This window comes from Epinephelus fuscoguttatus, linkage group LG14 (assembly GCF_011397635.1).
Source record: "Epinephelus fuscoguttatus linkage group LG14, E.fuscoguttatus.final_Chr_v1".
Lineage (NCBI taxonomy): Eukaryota > Metazoa > Chordata > Actinopteri > Perciformes > Serranidae > Epinephelus > Epinephelus fuscoguttatus.
In genome coordinates, this window is record NC_064765.1 from 27,586,977 (window position 1) to 27,604,942 (window position 17,966).

Genomic DNA, 17,966 nt, shown 5'->3' on the forward strand with positions numbered 1-17,966 from the left:
AAGCACACACAACTCTGTTTCAGACGGGTCATATCTGCTCATTCATTACGTGTACAAGGAACCTGTGCTCAAAAGGAAGCAGCTTTATACTGTAAGACATCAAATCAAACTGTAAAAACTGCCATCTTCCTTTTAGTATCATTTATTGGGAGACTTTGACTTGATACCTCACGTCCTCACGTCATTTTCAACATGGCGAAGAACAACCCAGAAACCTGTGAAAATCACAATTATTGTCTGGCATGTGAATTTCAGAGGTGTCAAATGTCAAAAAAAAGTCCAAATGTTCCACAGTGAAACCTTAAATATAAACACTGAGAAAAAAGCTGTGCAGCTAAATGGTAATATGCAAAGTAAATATGATTATTAACACTTTTTAAATGTATTACAGTTAACAGTACTCCATATATATTAACTGTATATGAACAGCAGCATTATAAAAAGAGTGAAATGAACCATTCAGTGCCTGTGAAAACATTTAATTACTGAGAATCTACAGTATTACCTGTAAGGCATGGTATCCTACACTATCTGAGCTGATGAACTACAAATTCTCAACCAATTTTAAATAAAGAATGCCATAGCATTAACCAGTCAAATACATTTAACAGCTATAAAACATTATTAATAATTAATGCACGAGTGATTAGGCTGCTTGTTTAAACACATTTTCCAGTGCTGAATCATTCATAACTTGTAAGATTTTGGTTAAACAGTTTAAATATTGATGACTCAGATGGAGTGGACTGGAACAGCACTAAATAATGAGCCCAGTAATTACTAGTTATCTTTACTGATAATTAACTCGCCAGTGACTCTAGTTAGTAATTGAGTAATGCTTTATAAAAAAAATAAAAGAGTCACACATTTTTTAACACCAGCAGAGGATGATTTAATAACTAGTAACTTTAGTAACTGGACATTATGTCATGAATATACTAACTGTTCATGATGCAGCAAACACAATTTAACAAACCTTATTGTTTTGTTCTCATTTAAAGTGTTTACAGTCAGAGAAGGACTTTTAGCACACAGCTCTGCAGATGAGAAATGTGAATTTAGTGGTCTCTCGCTCCATCTTGTGGCTCTGGAAAGTATTGGCCAACTCCTCAGTGGGGAGGCGACAGGAAAACATTTCCTCACAGGGGAGACATAAACAGGGAGCACAATTTAATGAACACACAGTAAAATGTTTCCAACACAACAGCTGTGTGGAAAAAACTAATAAAGCCTACAATGATTGTTTTTTTGGTCAGACTGTCAGACAAACTACTAATATTTTATCAGCCTGGATGCAGGCGTTAATGAATTACAACGCAGAAAATATATTATATGAGAGGAAATAAACAGGATTGTTCTTAATGACATGTCTGACTCACTGCTTTTATCACATATAGACTACATCAGCCAAAATATGAGGTAGTATATTAGGTATACATTATCTTACAATATATTTTTATTGATTTGTGGACAACATTACAGTATAGCCTAGTCTTAAAACATATAACACTTACAATATACTGTGTATCAGACAAACAACGGAACACATTTTGATATGTCCCAGGTGTTTTCACAGCTCAAATAATATGATTCAGGGAAAAAAATAACAGGATGTTATTGTTATGTTTAGTGTCCAAACTTTTTGACTCAGGGCCAGATTTAAAAATGTTGAAATACCTGGGGGCCAGCTGCTTCTCGAAAGTGAGACATGAAAATGAGACCTACACAACTGCAGTGGTTCCAAGGGAGTTCCCAGTGGGGGGTTCGAACCCTGGGGTGGGGGATCCCTTCTGTGCGGAGTTTGCATGTTTTCTCCAGGACCTCCGGCTTCCTCCCACAGTCCAACGACATGCAGGTTAATTGGTGACTCTAAAAGTGCCCATAGGTGTCAGTGTGTGTGTGAATGGTCTGTCTATATGTTAGCCCTGTGATAGTCTGGCAACCTGTCCAGGGTGTACCTCGCCTCTCACCCGATGTCAGCTGGGATAGGCTCCAGCCCCTCTGCGACCCCCAACAGGATAAGCGGTTACAGAAAAAAACTGTTTTTATTATCCACTGAAAAAGTATTCAGCTTTTCACTGCTCCTGAAAGTGGCAGCCCTCTCTATCGACTTTAAGCTCCTTTCTTAGTTTGTTTGCTTGTTTACTGTCTGTTCATGAAAAGTCACGAGCTCCATCTGCTTAGTTCCAGCTTGGTGCATGTCTTCAAACTATGATAGTCCTGCTATCATGAGGTTTATGGAAAAAAACAAAGTGATGTTGCTTGATTAACCAATATTGGATGGAGGCCCACATATAGTATATTTTGAAAGCCACGATTGGCCCCCAGGCTGAACTTATGAACATGCCTGGTATCATATAAATACTAATGATGCATTGTTATTAGCATTATTGGATTATCTTTCAATTCTCCTGTAGTAGTCCTAATAAAACGGACATTTTAATCAATTCAAAATGAGACACACTAAACAATACATCAATATGCTTTTTTTCATAGAAGACATTGTAACATGTCACAGCAGGAAAGGCAGAGATGTGAATGCTAAAATTAATGATGGCTGAATTTTATTTCGCTGAATCAGAATCAGGCTCCTGGTGTTATTAATACTGACTCACTGTCATGTCTTACTGGAACACTTGACAAGAGCAGAGCAATCACTGATGTTCTTAGTAAAACCTGGACTTTTCCTATGACAAGTCAAAATGTATGTTGTGAAATACGTCTATAAAACATACACATACGATGACTGCGTATGAGCAATATCATCGGTGTACACAAACTAGGAATTGAGCAATTCAAAACCATGATTTTAAACCTGTTCAGATTTAAACTGATATATTTACCAGACTAATGGAACAAACAAATAAATGGTGTGTAAGAGATCATTTGCTGGTGTGAGAAATAACAAGGAGTTTCTCAGGCATGAGCGCAGTCAGCAGGCGTGCTGTTTGTTTTTTCCTCTCACCTCTGATTGCTGCTTTACAGTTCGAGGGCTGTGTTAACTCTGAGCACATTTAAACCATTCAGATTACCTGACGCTGCTGCATGATTTCATACAGAAATGTAGCCTCCTGTGTGGTCAATCACAACCTCTTTTATCATCAAGGTATTAGTGAGCAGAGGGTTATTATATATTGGGGGCTCTCACAGTCTCAGTAGCATCCCTGTTGCACATTTTTTACATACTTGAGGAAAAGTAAGGATGGCTGAATACCACACAAAATGGCGTATTATATAAATTGAATATTTCTTGCAGAATGGAGACAGATATGGTGTCAGAATTAGCAGAACTTTCCATTTTCTTGGTGGTACAGCTGGCCAAACTGATAAAGTGCTAAGATCATAGGTCAAAGGTCATGGGCCACGCTTTATAATTCCCTGTGTTCCTCATATTTTTACTAACTGCTAAAACTAAAAGTTCAGATTAGACTGGAGTTATTAATAGCCATATATATTGGGATGCCATGAGTCAAGATTAATGGCGGTTGTCTAATATGGGCGTTATCTATCCTACTGTTAGTGATGAGACGTGGTTAATGAAAGCATCCTGATTTAATGTTATAAATGAAAAGATGAGATGTGAGGTAAAACAGCAGATGCCACCTGTCAAACAAACTCCTAGGAATTTTTTTGCCTTGGATTATCTGTTATTAAAGTTTGACCCTGTAGTTGGCGCTTGTGTCTTTGTCCTTTCCACCTCTGTGGATACTGAATTTTCCCCAGGAAAGAGCAGCACACATGAGCTGCGTATGCCACACTTCATTATCATAGACCTATGAACATTAAGTCGGAGCATGGTGAAAGGATGTGTCTGTGGTCCAACTGCTCCCTCTGTTGTATAAAACAGAGTACACCACATTTTCTGAGTACACCAACACCAACACTAAACTCCCACGATTTATTATTTATCTATTAATTTATTACAGTTATTAGACAAGACAGAATGTGTGCACCTATCCAATCGATTAAATATATCAGTCTCATGCTTTCTGCGACTGAGATCAGTAAATTAATTTAAATTGTTGCCTAATTAATCCCAGTGATATCAGCTATTCATTATTTTGTAAGAGACCCTTTGGGTGAATATGATCATGGGCAGATTATCAGATCCCCACCTCTCCTACATAGGAGCAAGACACACACTTTACAGTTGTTCAGTCTCTTTTTGTGTCGTTGTTTTACATCTCTTTGTAGTCGTAATGCATCTTATTGTGGTTTTGTGTATCTTTGTAGTCATTTTGTGTTTTTCTTTAGTTAATTTTGTGAATTTTTTGGTCATTTTGTGTTTGTTTGTGGTTGTTTTGCCACTTTTTATGGTCATTTTGCATCTCTTCCTGGTCAGTACGTATGTTCATTTGAATGACATTTTTCAGGTGAGGGCCCTCCTTCACACTTTGGGCCCCTTGGCCCAGTAGGCCTGTTCAGTAATCCTTCCATGCTTATGATTCTTAGTAGTTGATTAGACAACTAATATCAACCATGTATTATCATGTACGAGGAGCAGGTAATTCATAGGTGTAGATTTCAGGGAGGATGCAGGAGAAAAGTACCCCTGTCCTCAACCCCCTAAATGAAACATGAAAATAGCAAAGGACTTTTATTTTGACAAAATTACATTTACACCATACAGTTATGCAGACAGGATGCAAATTGGTACACAGAAAAATCACCAGAATGCAGAAAATGAAGTGTTTGATGCTTCCCAGAATCACAGTTTCATATGTGTCCCTCTCAATATTCAAACCAAATCTATGCCCTTGAGGTTAAATGTTTTAGACAATGAACCTGAAGAATATTGCAGAAATCTCAAGATTCAACAAGTTTATTGTCTCAGCAGTCAGACACTTTCACATCAACACCAGTACGACTTAATGCAACACTGTTATGTCGCATTACTTATTCACTTCCTCTACCTTGTGCAATACAATATATCTACACTGTGAATTCTGTGCAATATTTATTTACTCCCCAACACTGTATAAATTGCTCTTACATTGTTTTTAATTTTAATACTACACACCATGTGTGTATTACATCCAGTGTGCAGTGATCCTGTACAGCTGTCAATAGATACCCATGCATATATTCATAATTTTTTTTTCCATTTGTACATAAGTGAAAAGTGTATATAGTGTAAATATTATTGAGTGTATAGTTGTGTCTAAATTTAGTACTTTGTATTATATATGAATTCTGTTGTATATCTTTGTATTTTAACTTTATTCTATTGCCATTCAACTTGCTTTTCTATCTGTGCTATTTTAGCTGCTGTCACGTGAATTTCCCCAGTGTGTGATCAATAAATCTTATCTTATATCTTATCTTATCTTGTCATATGACCAGTTTAAAAAAACCCTCAGTGATTTACACACTACAATGAAATTCTTTATTGCCAGTCTTCCTTCACGCAAAACAATAATAAAACTAGAATTAAAGTTAGAGTTTAAGAAAAATAAATACATGAATAAGCAGAACCAAAGAGTTTAAAAGTAAAGTGCACCATGCCTCATGGAAATATAGCAGTGGTGGACAGGTTGATCTTAGGCCTGGAAAAACTGGGGTCTTTCCTCCAAATCCCAAGGGCACACTCATATACTGAAATTAACTTTATTTTGGAAAATGTACTTATAGGGTCCAATTTGATAAGTCTGTTTGAATATAACAAGCTCTATTTAAGACAATATGATGTGTGCTAGCTAATTATTTGTTTTAAAATAGCTAGAATGTATAAACAAGTCCAGGACAGACATATACAGAGAGGTACTATAGAGGTGCATGGGGACGGGACAGGTGGCTTATGGGTAACGGAGTCCTCGCTGTGTTGATGTCAGGGGGAGGAGAGACTCCAGACTCAGTAAGTGTGTGTCGGTGTGTGGATGTTAGTGTACGGTGGAAAATTCAGCCGCTGGAGGACTTTTCTCTCCGAGTAAAACTACTTATTTCTGCGAATAAAGCCAATGACGAGGACAAGACGAGGAGGACACAGGCGAAAATGCGAGAAGAAATCCAGGAAGAGAGTGTGTGCTTATTAAAAATTCAGCGCGGGAGAACAGACATTATCGCCCCTTCAGATGACTTGTGGCAGCACCGAGGATAAACTCCGACACTAACGGGCTTCAAACATCAGTGAATGGGGTGAGACGAAGCGGAGTTTTGTCTGAAGAGCGACTCCAAAGCATTTCCAAGCGGCCAAAAACCAAAGGGAAGGGGAGGAGAGGGGGGCAAAGAAAACGCCCTGCTGCCTGTTGCTGGTATCTCCACATTCAAACTTTATCGCCGAGTTGGAAAAATGCATCTTTCACTTAACGGGAGGTGATGATTCAAGTGTGACGTTATCTTTATTAGCCGGACGCCAAACAGCTAGCTAACTGAGGGCCCGCTTCACTGGGCAAGTTTTGGGTGTCTCTGCTTTGGGGATATTTTCTCTTCATTGTGCACACTATTCCTGTTGGAAGCGATTTGGGTGGGCTGAGAGCCCAAGGCTGCTCCGCTAGGCCCACGGCCATTAGCTAGGAACAAAGAGGTTTCACATGTAAACTCAAACAGTTTTGGGGAAAAGCTCCTCATATTTTTTTTGCTCAACTTTTAACCCACCGACGCTGCAGCCATGTCTAACGGCGCGGAGAGGAGGATGGAAAGCCGGCTGAAGAAGCTGGAGGACATGATCAGAGAGCCCAGATCCCCCATAAACCTGGAAAGTTTGCTGGTAAGTCAAGTGGGATACACCTCGTAGATTATTAATGATGCCATGTTGTCTATTCGCTGCAACCCTAGACACGTATGCACACACTTCATGCTGTTAACACACATATATATCTGTCATTCCCAAATTGTGTCCTGCTACTGTTAGCATTGTTTTTACATCAGGCAAATTGTGGTGCTATTATATCCTCTCATCTCCACCACTTATAGTCTGCATTGTTTCCATTCTCTTCTGAAATCAGATACCTTTCCATAATACCATTTTATTTTAGAAAAAGCTGTGAAAACAAGAGCCTCATGGTGGACATACTGTAGGCCTGATTAATAGTTAAGACTGAGTGCAGACAGTGCGGTTTGGGGCTCTGTGAAGCGTGTCTACAGATTAGGATTAACTCATGGAGAATGTCCCACTCGGTGTGTTTATGGAGACTAATATTTCCGGCCAAAAGTCCCTCTTGGGCAACAGTTGGGCCCACCAGACCAGGGTTGTCCCACAACCCACCAGATCCACACACCTATTCTGGTCTTCCTGTACTAAAAAGGTATGTTGTTTACCAGTTTCAGATAAGAGGGTCTCCTTGAAACCAGTATGATTCATCTTGTGCTTCATTCCCAGCTAAATATGAACTGTGTAATCATCCTAAAAAAGCAACACTGTAGGACTTGCTATCTTTGGCATGATCAAGCAATTAGATGTAAACATGGTGAATCAAAATTCCTTTTAATATACATACACGTATGTCAAACTAAACCCTGCCATTGCATGCCCTGAACTGTCAGCTCAGTGAATTGCCCCTATACTCAGTCTCTAAAGGAAGTGCAGACTGATTGCCATTTGCATACAGCACGTGAATCATACCAATTCCACTTTAATATGTTTCTGTCTTGCTTCCCACATAGATTTCCGGGAAGTGAGCTGGTGCATTTCCATCACTGTTTCGTCTGAGTTGACGTAGTTAGAAGTTGTGAGATTTATCATAGATTTTTCTGTTGTGAAGCAGCAAACTCTCATGTCCCTGTGTTTACACTTGCAAGACTGAGTCACCTTTGTTTATCCAACAGAATTTAAAACATTTTCTCGCCAATTAAATTAATCACCAACTAATTTGAGTAATATTTAAGGGAAAAAAAGTCAAAATTCTCTGACTCCAGCTTCTTAAATGTGAATATTTTCTAGTTTCTGTACTTCTCTATGACATTAACAGAAATGATCTTTGGGTATTGGACAAAATGAGACATTATAGGATGTCATCTTGGGCTCTGGGAAACACTGAATACATTTTTCATCATCTTTGGACATTTATAGAACAAACAACTTATCAATTAATTTAAAAAATAATCAACAGTAATTGTCAGTTGCAGCCCTTGTCTGATATAGTCTGATTATCAGCTTATTAATACACCAGTTCTGTAAATGAATGTTGAGCATTATACAAAGTCAAAATAGAGTCTCAGTAGTTGAAATTTCCTGTACTGATACAATCTGATCATGTCATGATACAGAGATGAAGAGAAATTATTGTCCCCTTTTGCAAACAGCAGAAGATTGAGCTTTCTGTTGGAGACTAAAAGTTTATTATTTGGCAAAGGAAACTTTGCAGTGGAGATAAGACTCCAATTGTAATTCTCTGAACTGGGTCTGCCGAAGAAGTATAAAGGGTGTACCCCTTGAGAGATGCTTTTGGCCAGTTTTGTGATGACCTCAGGTTGCCTAAGGCAGTGGAAAAATACTCTCATTATACCAGTGTATAGCATGCCATTGGCCTGAAATAGGAAAGGAAAGGACCCAAATAAATTCTGGTTTTGGTTGTGGTCCACAGGAACTTAGATATCTGAGCCTGAGTGAAAGCGCTTTGATTGCTCGGTCCAGAGAAAGCTGGAGTCACTAACGTTTGGTCGTGTCCAGTGTCACCCGCTGTATAATGTATGGATAGGAGGACATCGTTTTCAAATCCTCACCTCCAACTGTGATTCAGAGTCAGCGCTGTGTCACCAAAGTACCCACTGTTGCTGTGGTGGTGGTGTTTTAAATTTGTGGGACCCCTAACTCGACCTGACAGAGGGCAAACACACTGTTGGGTCTATCTTAAAAAGCATCACCTCACCCCTTTTAATGGGCCCCATCCAGCTTGGGGCCCGCTGTATGTACCCTCCCCTGCTCTCCCTCACACTACTTGAGACACTCCTGGCCTGCTCCCTCTTCCCTTAAAACATTTAGCAGAATACTTGCTCGAACACTGGTGGTGTTTACTTCCTGCACGCGAGCCGGAGAGATAGAGGTGTTGAGTGTTTGAGACAAAAGTTGAGTGGGAAGCATGCGTAGGAGAGAGCAGGCTGCAGTTTTCCATTTTTAGCAGCCTCGGAGCTGTTGCAGGGATCAAGAAGTTTTGCTGCTCAGTGCTCACGGTGGGATTCAAACACACAGTCACGTACACACAAACACTAAACGCTCAGAAATGTCCTTTTTTGCAGGTGGAATAAAAACATGCATACTTAAAGTGCCTTGATAATTGCTCACAGGCTCATATTCAGTAAACAGTGAATCACACATCCCCCTGCTATTGTGGCATAGCAACAGCAACTGGAAAAAAAAAAATCAGAAGAAGCTGCTTTGTTGACTATTATATAGCCCCCCCAAATAACAGCTTTGTGAAAGAATCTCAGCAATTAACATCAGGTTTTTACTTCTCAGTTGACTTAAAATTAGACGTATTAAGGGCTTGCCAGGGAGCCGTGGGCTCAGTACCCTGAGGATACGGAAAGCTGACAGTGAGGAATCTGCAGCATCTGTCAAGTAAACTCTGTGACCTTCCTGTAAAGAAATCTGACCCATTATAAACTGGGATATACAGTATTTACTCTGACATTATATTTAGGCAGCAGAGATTCTTCTGTAAACAATTTTGAACACTAAAGTCACACTTGCTTCCAAAAAAAGAACAGCAAAAATCACATAAATGGTGCTTTAATGGTGCCATCCAAACTGTAAAATCACTATATTGCCCCTATCAGCATTCGATCAAATGTAACCTCAAGTCTCAGCAACCTTCCCCTTTGTGCAAACTGTAGTGATCGTTATTTGGCAGCACACCACTGCTGACTAAAGTGCTGGAGTTAACTCAGCAGCTCCAGGTACAGGGAGTGATTGTCGAGGACAAGCAAAAGAAAGGGCATTTCTTGAGATAAAGAAAAAATATGGACACTTGATTGCAAGTCGCATAAGTTGCCTTTCTGCCGTCCTAAAGGAAATGACCTCATTGAGTAAATAGTTGGCAGCTATATATGGGACTCAAAGTCCCTGCGAATGACTGCACTTTCCCCTTTCACTTTTCAGCCTTATCTCTTTTTCTCTGGCTCTGTTTCTCTCTCAGCCTGCAGCTCAGCCCCTCCCGTCAGGCTTGTTAAACACACTGCAGGTATTTTAACTGTAGCTCCAGTCCAAAGCCCTTTGATACAGCTGCAGACCTGGTACCACCAGATAACTTAGTACACAGCACTTAAGAGTGAACGATACGAGATATGGATTGCTAAGAGTTTGTCTGATGTCTTCCAGATCATCTCCTGGGGCAGTCCCTGGGTGTTACTCAGCATTAGGTGACCATAACGTTTAATAACATAATGCAGGTTTTTTTTATTTTTTTTTTATCAAATTTTGTTCCTTCCATCCATTTCCATCCATATATTCTCATTTTGTTCATTTCTCCGACTTATTTCCCACCTATCACTCTTCTCATCCAGCATCTCCTGTCTCCCTTTTTCTTAACCTCTGTCCTTTTCCATTTCTCCTATCATTTCTCTGCCCACACTGGGGTTTCTTCCTTGATTGTGGCGCTCTCCAGGGAGGTGGGGAAACCCCTGTGTGTCTTTTTCTCTGTCTTTACTCTGATAGTCAACCTGAGTGTCCACTCTGTCTCTGGAGTGCAGTTGGGTTGCTCTCAGGCAAGCAGCAGCAGCAGTCCCGGCTTCAATGTGCTAGCTGGATAGAAACACTGCCTTATAAGGCACTGGGGACGGTGGCCCCGGCCAATTTTTTTTTTCTGCAAAACAAGCCAGTCTCTCTGCTCCACACCTCCTCTGGTGAGACGGCCGGGCCTCTCCGCAGTCTTTTTTTGGTTTTTGCTCCACTCCAGTGAAGAAGACCCAGCGTCTTCCGGGTGTGCAAGCCCTCAGTGGTCTTGAAATGTCACACTTCACTTCAGCTATGTATCATCTGGTCTTCTTTAGTGGTCAGAACAAAGTAACATTATCGGGTTTTCCCTGTTTTTTGAAGCCCTAGATGGCCCACCAGATGTTTTTCTAAACATCTATGATTTGCTTTGTGCCAGGGCTTTAACTTAAACTATTAGTACTTCTATTTCACTTATTTATTGTCTTCCCATACAAAGTAATTTTAAGATTTGTGGTCTCAAAGGAATAGTTTGACATTTTAGGAATGTGCTTAGTCGCTTTCTTGCCAAAGAGTTAGATGAGAGGCATGATACCACTCTCATGTCTGTACGTTTAATCTGTAGCTACAGCTTAGCTTAGCGCAAAGACTGGAAACGGGGGGAAACCCCTAGCCTGGCTCTGACTGAAGGAAACAAAATCCACCTACCAGCACCTCTAAAGCTCACTAATTATCTCATTATGTATTGCTTGTTTAATCTATACACAAGACAGAATTGTTTCATGAAGGTTTATGTGTGAATGTTATTCGGCCATATGACTTCCTGGAGTCTCTACTGGTTGCCTGGCAACCTCACTCTGACAACAGGACTTCAAGAAGAACTAAAAGAAGGAGGGGACATTCAAATTTTACATTCGTGCCACTTCTGTTGATGTTACTGGGGCAGACACGACAAGTCCCACTATAACCCGTCATATCTGTGCTATTTCACCTTTGACTGAAAAATTCTTCCACACAAAACAAACACACCAAATAACTGGAAGTTGACTGATGTATTTTACCGGAATGTGCATGTTCAGTTCCTTGCTTTTGGTCTTCAACTGGATCATAGCTCTGTCCAGCAGCTGCATAAAGCTCAACTCAAGCCCATTTGGTTCAAGATAGCTACATTGTGATACGTGACCAAACAAGGCAGGTGTGATCAATTATCCCTGACCAGACTGCAATTATAACCAGATCAATTTATTAATGGCTCAAATTAGAACAGGCTGGACTCAATGATATGGCCCATCAGAATCAGGCAAATATCCTGAAGCCAAACTACGACTTCACCATATGTTATAATGCCTTGTACTTTTGCCTCGGTGATTTACATTCATACGAATCATCTTGCCTATGTTATTAGCTAGTCAGGCTTGCAAAAAAAAAGTACAGATGCCATCTTAGTTCACTGATGAACAAAGTAGGAAAGCACCAGTAAACGTCCAGATTTATAGAGGCATATACATTTGTCAGTTAGCGCCACCCCCTGACGATAATAGGAAACATTATCGAGAGAGCTGGCTAACATTCCTGATTATTATTATTAAATATCATTAACAGTTTGGTGGTTGGTTATTTATTGATAATTAAATACATGTAAAGTGCTACCTCTTGTCAAAAGGAATTTCACCCTTGGCACCAATGTCTATTCATTGGACACACATTGACGTAATGACTCTTCCTTCTTTTATAGTTTCCTTGTAAGACTTCAGGAAGTTATTGCGCCTGGCCAAGAAATAGTCTGGTGCATCATCCCCCATAAAACCACAACATGTCCTTTTACACTTTGGCTTTTGTAGAGACGAAACAGACAACATACAAAGTTAGTAACAGATCTGTAGTGTGTTACATTTTGGTGTTTGTACATTTGTATTTGTGTAGATGTCACTTATTTTGGATTTGGGACCCTACATTTGTTTCTCAACATGACTGTATTCCTTGTTTTGTTGTTTTTGTCTGTTTTTTGTGGAGAGTTGTTGATCTCCCAGCTGCTGTGAAACATCAGACAGCTGTTTTGCTGTTTGCCTAAGACTAATTTCTTATTGGCAGGTACATTATGTCAAAATTACTTTAAAAGTAATGTGTTTGTAACAAAAAATTACAGTGACTGATAAGTCTTGAGTCTTATTATTTTGCTTTAAAAGGCAAAAGGGTTTCCCCAGCCTGCTGTAAAGTGTTTATCACAAAGTGAGCAAAACTCAAAGTCCAGCATACACGCAGAGAGGCACATAGATAAATATACACATGCTTAACAACACATTATATAATACCGTGGACAAATAGAACAAGACATGATCAGGTCCAAGATCCACCTTACAGGGATGTGAGGAGGAATGCAAAAAATGAGGAAGAGCTTAATCCCCAGATATGAATGGTTATGCTGTGTGTCCAGAGAAAAATAACATATTGCTTCAACTCAGAGTATGAGTATTACTATGACTATGCTACAACATAGGTCTCCATCTGCTTATACGATAAACCTTTAGATGAACTGCTGCAAATCTCATTCATTCCCATAATCTGACATTTGGACTTGAAGCAAAGCTGGAATGGGATGTCTTGATGTGTTTACAGCTGTATGGTTCTCATGTGAAAGGAAATGTATACACCCTAAGATTTGTCTTAATCTGGTGGATCTTCTTGTCTAGACATAAAGACCGCGGCAGAGATAATTTGGCTGTGCATACAACGGTGCATCCAGAGGCGATGCATCTTGCGAATACAAATAAATCAAACAGCACCCGGGCTCTAATCTTAGTGCATAGTTTCTGGATATCACAGCTCTCATGGAAGATTTTGACTTTTAAAGAACTTTGACTTTCCACACTGATCAAAGTGACAAGTGAACCAAGTTATGCAAAGCATGCATGCGGTTGACAGTGGCTGAGTGCACAAATGTTGTTGAATTCTGTTGTTGGCTTGTGCGAAATCTTCACCCTGTTGTGTGAATGTTAAAGAGTTTGATACCTGAGTCTTAGTGTATTTTTAGTTTTAAATGAGGGTGTGAGTGAGCAGAGAGGAGAAGAGAACAGGAGTCTCCCACGCACAATACATAACCCATCCATCTGGCCACAGCATTATCATTCCATCACAACGTGCTGTAGAAACACAACCTCCCACACACGTACACGCACTTTCTCTCACGCACACGCTTGCATATGCACAGGCTTGGTTACTCATGACCACACATTTGCATTCATTTTCACAAGCAAACATGTTATTCACTTGATCTTAGCAACACACAAGCTGCATTGTGTGCAACCAGCAGCAACGATAGAAAAATACAACACATTAGCAAAGGACTACGGACTGCCAGTGCATTCATGCAGCTTTTACTTCCTTTAAGAAACCCAGACAAGAGGGTTTGAATGTGTGTGGTAGGGCTTTAGTCCAGTGGTGTTTTAGCGTTGGAGGTGGCAGTTATAATTCAAATAGTTTGTGTGCTGATACTAAAAGTATTTATGTACAAATTAAAGCATGTTCTTGCCAGAGTGTTGAAACTGAAACCCTCAATTGAAACCCAGCCTAATGACGCTGTTCTAAGGTTACTGGCTTTTTATTGCAAATTGGTCCACTATATCTGTTCAGTGGCAGGGAAACTGAGGTCACTTACTGCCTTAGATAAAGAGCTGTGTGACAAAAACAGCTTTTATAAAAATAAACAAATATGGATGGAAGTATTTTAAGCACAAATTCACTGGTTACAGCTTCTTAAAAGCGAATATGTCTGGTTTTTTTTATTCTCTTTACTCTTAGACATTGCTGTAACACTTCCAGGTAGACAACTGGCAATCGATGTCAGTTGCAGAGATACGTCATTTTCGACCATTTAAAGATATATAGTTAAAAATGGTGGTCCAACCTCTCTGACATTTTTTGCTGCGCTTATTTTCTGTACTGTGTTGCTTTGCTTGCGTCTGTGATAACACCAAATCTACTGGCACAGAAGATAAGCAATCTACTGCTGGTGACGAGGGCGACCATGTGTTCTAAAATCACTGTTTTTGCCAGTGGAGTCTGGTAGCTTTGAGATAATGGCTTCAGTTCCCCGCTCTAAAGGACTGTCTGACAGCAAGGTAAAGCGGTGAAAAAAATCTGAATATGACAGAAACTTAAATTGGTATTGATTTTTTTTTTTTTTTAAGGTGGGTCTTTTTTAGGTGGCTAAAAACTAACCAAATGAGGAAGAGTGTACTCAGTGCCATTTTATGTAATGGACACAGGGCCTTTCTACCCCGGAAGTAATTGTAAACAAACACTGTGATTTGGTCTATAGTAAACAGATGTTCTTTGGGTTTGGACTGTAAAAAGGTAAATGCTTTTATTTCAGGCACTTTCATATGTGATGACAGTGCCTTCAAAAGTAAAGCATTTTACAGTTGAAGTGGAGTTCCTCACATTGCATTTTTCCACTGACTACACGTGGTGTGTCCAAATTCCTCATTTTAATTACCCACTTCAACACCATTTGATTTGAAAGTGAACCATGTATAAGCAGCACAGACATAAAATAGGTTGTAGAATCTCTTATTATCAACTGAGTCTAGAAATTATTAATTAAATAAAACACATTGGTCAGACAAAAGAAGATATTTTAAGACGTCGTCATGGGATCTTGGAACTTGTGATGGGCAGTTTTTTGTTTTTGTTTTTACTGACGATTAATTGAGAAAATAAACTCTTGACCCTCTTGGCTTATGGTGCCCTTTAAAACAAGATCTACCTGTGACCCTTCATCACAGGCTATTGACACAACGAGTTATGAGCACTTCAAGAGTAAAGAGAGACCCCTTATTTTTCCTTTTCAAATTGTCGCCTAAGAAGGACCTTTCAGATGCTGAATGGGGTAAAAGTATCCAGTATTTTGTGAGAAAAATACTTGTTTGTCTTTGTTATCTCTTTAATCTTCTTGGGAACCGCTGAATTAGTCGACAATGAAATTGTTAGTTGCAGCTGATATACCACAGAAATCCTAGGTTGCCTGATTTAACAATATAGTTGGTTTGCATTTGGAAACAAACCCCCTCTCCTTATTTATCATGCCTCCTTTTTTGTAAGTGGAACATTAAGAGCATTTAGATAGCAGAGTTTAAGATTAACACACAGCAGGATGTTATGTACATGCAGTTCTCTCTTTGCTATGTATTTTTCCTGGCACATTCCTCAGTATGCTTTATAATAATGCACGAGTGCCAAAACTGCGCAGGGCACAGGAGCATGGGACAGAAATCTGTCAAATGCAAGAGTAAGACATACTCTTGTTATTCCCTGTGGAGACATTAGCTGTGCTATTTGTGAGCCTCTGCAGGATTCTTGCCGTTGTGTCTTTCTTGGAGAGTTTACGGGCCCTGCCTGGCACGGTCCCCTCACTCTGCCCAGCCCACCGTTTATCCCCACAACTATTTTTAAAACGGCTGGAATTCAATCAAAACATTAACTTTCTGCTCAATCCTTTTAAAGCCGCAGCAGTGCTGCTTGTTTTCTGTTCCACATGCCGACTGATGAGATGGGTATGTGGGGAGGAAGAGGGTTTTTTGGGGTGGGGGGAATAACTGTAAATTGAGCAGGGACAGTTTGTGAAGTGGGAGGCTTTGAATAGTTGAGTTATTCCTCTTTGTGTTTAGCTCCTTTCAGGTTAACATCATCACATTCCAGACTGGTGGATCCACGTGGCTTTTTATAGGGTGATAAAGAGGGGGAGCAGGCGAAGGGAGAGCGACAGCTCCATAATGTCAACAGCAGGTTGAGTAAATAAAATAGAAAAGAATAGAAAGTGCTGAAACAGTGTGCTTATAAAACTCCTGCCTGCTGCTTCTCTGCAGCTTCAACTTGTCTTGACTCTTTGTATTTTGCAGGAGTTGCTAGGCAACCAGCAATAACCCATTGGCTGGATTACAGTATAGCAGAGATAAAATGCTCAAGTGCTATCTAATAGATACATAACAACTCCTACTGATAAGACTAACTGGATGGATAATACTCCTATCAGCCCAGGAAGACATTACTGTAAGCCTGTCACTGTAAGTTGTATAGGGAAGTGTCCTGTATATCAAGCTCGGGTATAGGAGCTGACATCATTGCTTGTAATTATTTAGATGTATTGTTCCAAAAAAAATCCTTTCCCCCAGATGTAAGTGAAGCCAGCATTACTGCGGACGAGGACAGGAGGATCTATGTGTGTCTGGAACAGGTCCAGATCAGTCAGATGCATTAAAGTTTAAACTGTTGATCCAGCTTTACACTTCCCCAGACACTTGTCAGTTATTTAATATTTATAAATAGCCGCTTCAGCTGAGTAGCCGAGAAATGTCCTCCAGAGTCTTGTTGGCATTTTTTACAGTAACGCTAATGGAGGCAAATTGGAAGAGCTGCGTGCAGCCATTTCTCTTGTGGTACTCCAACTCACTAAACGGCTTATTATGTATGACCTACAGGGTCTCTGCAAATCAGGATGTTTCAAAATATCTGCTAAAGCACTGAAATAAAGCATTTTAAAGTGGAATGCCATTCATTTTTAAAAGCAAAATATGACATCAGAAGCCACAAACAGGCCTCGCTGACGTCTCTCTGCCTTCTTCTTGTGCAGTATGCCAACAGGAAAAGCTTTTTTTTCCTCATAAAGATCCACTAACATAATTCCACGTCTTCATTTGCCATCACCAGGGCAACATGTATTTATTTATTTATTTATTTATTTATCCTTCCTCCACACTCAATTAATTTTGTTTAATGGGGAGATGTAGAAATGACAGAGTGAGGAATTATATGTCACCAAGAGGTCCGGTTTGTAGATAGGGAATGTTTGCTACATGCCTGTAGCGAGTCCAAGCGTTGCAACAGAGTGTTTACTTTGTATTCCTCGTGGCGACTGTCGACGGACAATGTTTGTCGTCTTTTTCATGTCCAAAGTTGGAAATCTGTGAAACTGAATCCCCTCTGCCTTAGAGTCTTTCTGCTTTGAACACTGTGGTACAGAGCACCAACTTCCTCCACATGCCATGCTGCTTTGTTGTTGTTTTTGGAGTGCAGCACCTCCGACCTTAGCAGTGTTACAGAACAGTGTGTACATGATTAATTATTAATGAATTATTGTGATGAGCAGTGACCTTTTCCTCACTAAACGCTTAAGTCTTCTGGACTATTTAGTGACACTTGATCTGTTTTTGCTCTGAAAGTGCTTTGTTTCCATTCACGGCCTCGGATAGAAAGGTGCATAAGCTCCACATGTGAACCGTCCCAACTGTGTCAGGCTGTCCTGCCTCTGTGAATGATCAAACTTTCTGCCTGCGATCACAGAGCCGAGGGACCAAACGGCACGTTTTACTACTGAAAGAAG

The 17,966-nt window shown here is 40.0% G+C and overlaps 1 protein-coding gene across 2 annotated transcripts in view; it reads left to right on the forward strand.

Moving 5' to 3' along the window:
- The first annotated feature begins 5,841 nt into the window (after window positions 1–5,841).
- Window positions 5,842–17,966, forward strand: part of rock2a (rho-associated, coiled-coil containing protein kinase 2a) — a 39,799-nt gene continuing 27,674 nt past the window's right edge. For both annotated transcript variants that reach the window (XM_049596825.1, XM_049596826.1), the window contains exon 1: window positions 5,842–6,706. In XM_049596825.1, coding sequence (XP_049452782.1) covers window positions 6,608–6,706 — 99 coding nt within the window. In that variant the 5' untranslated portion in view covers window positions 5,842–6,607. The remainder of the gene's footprint in view (window positions 6,707–17,966) is intronic.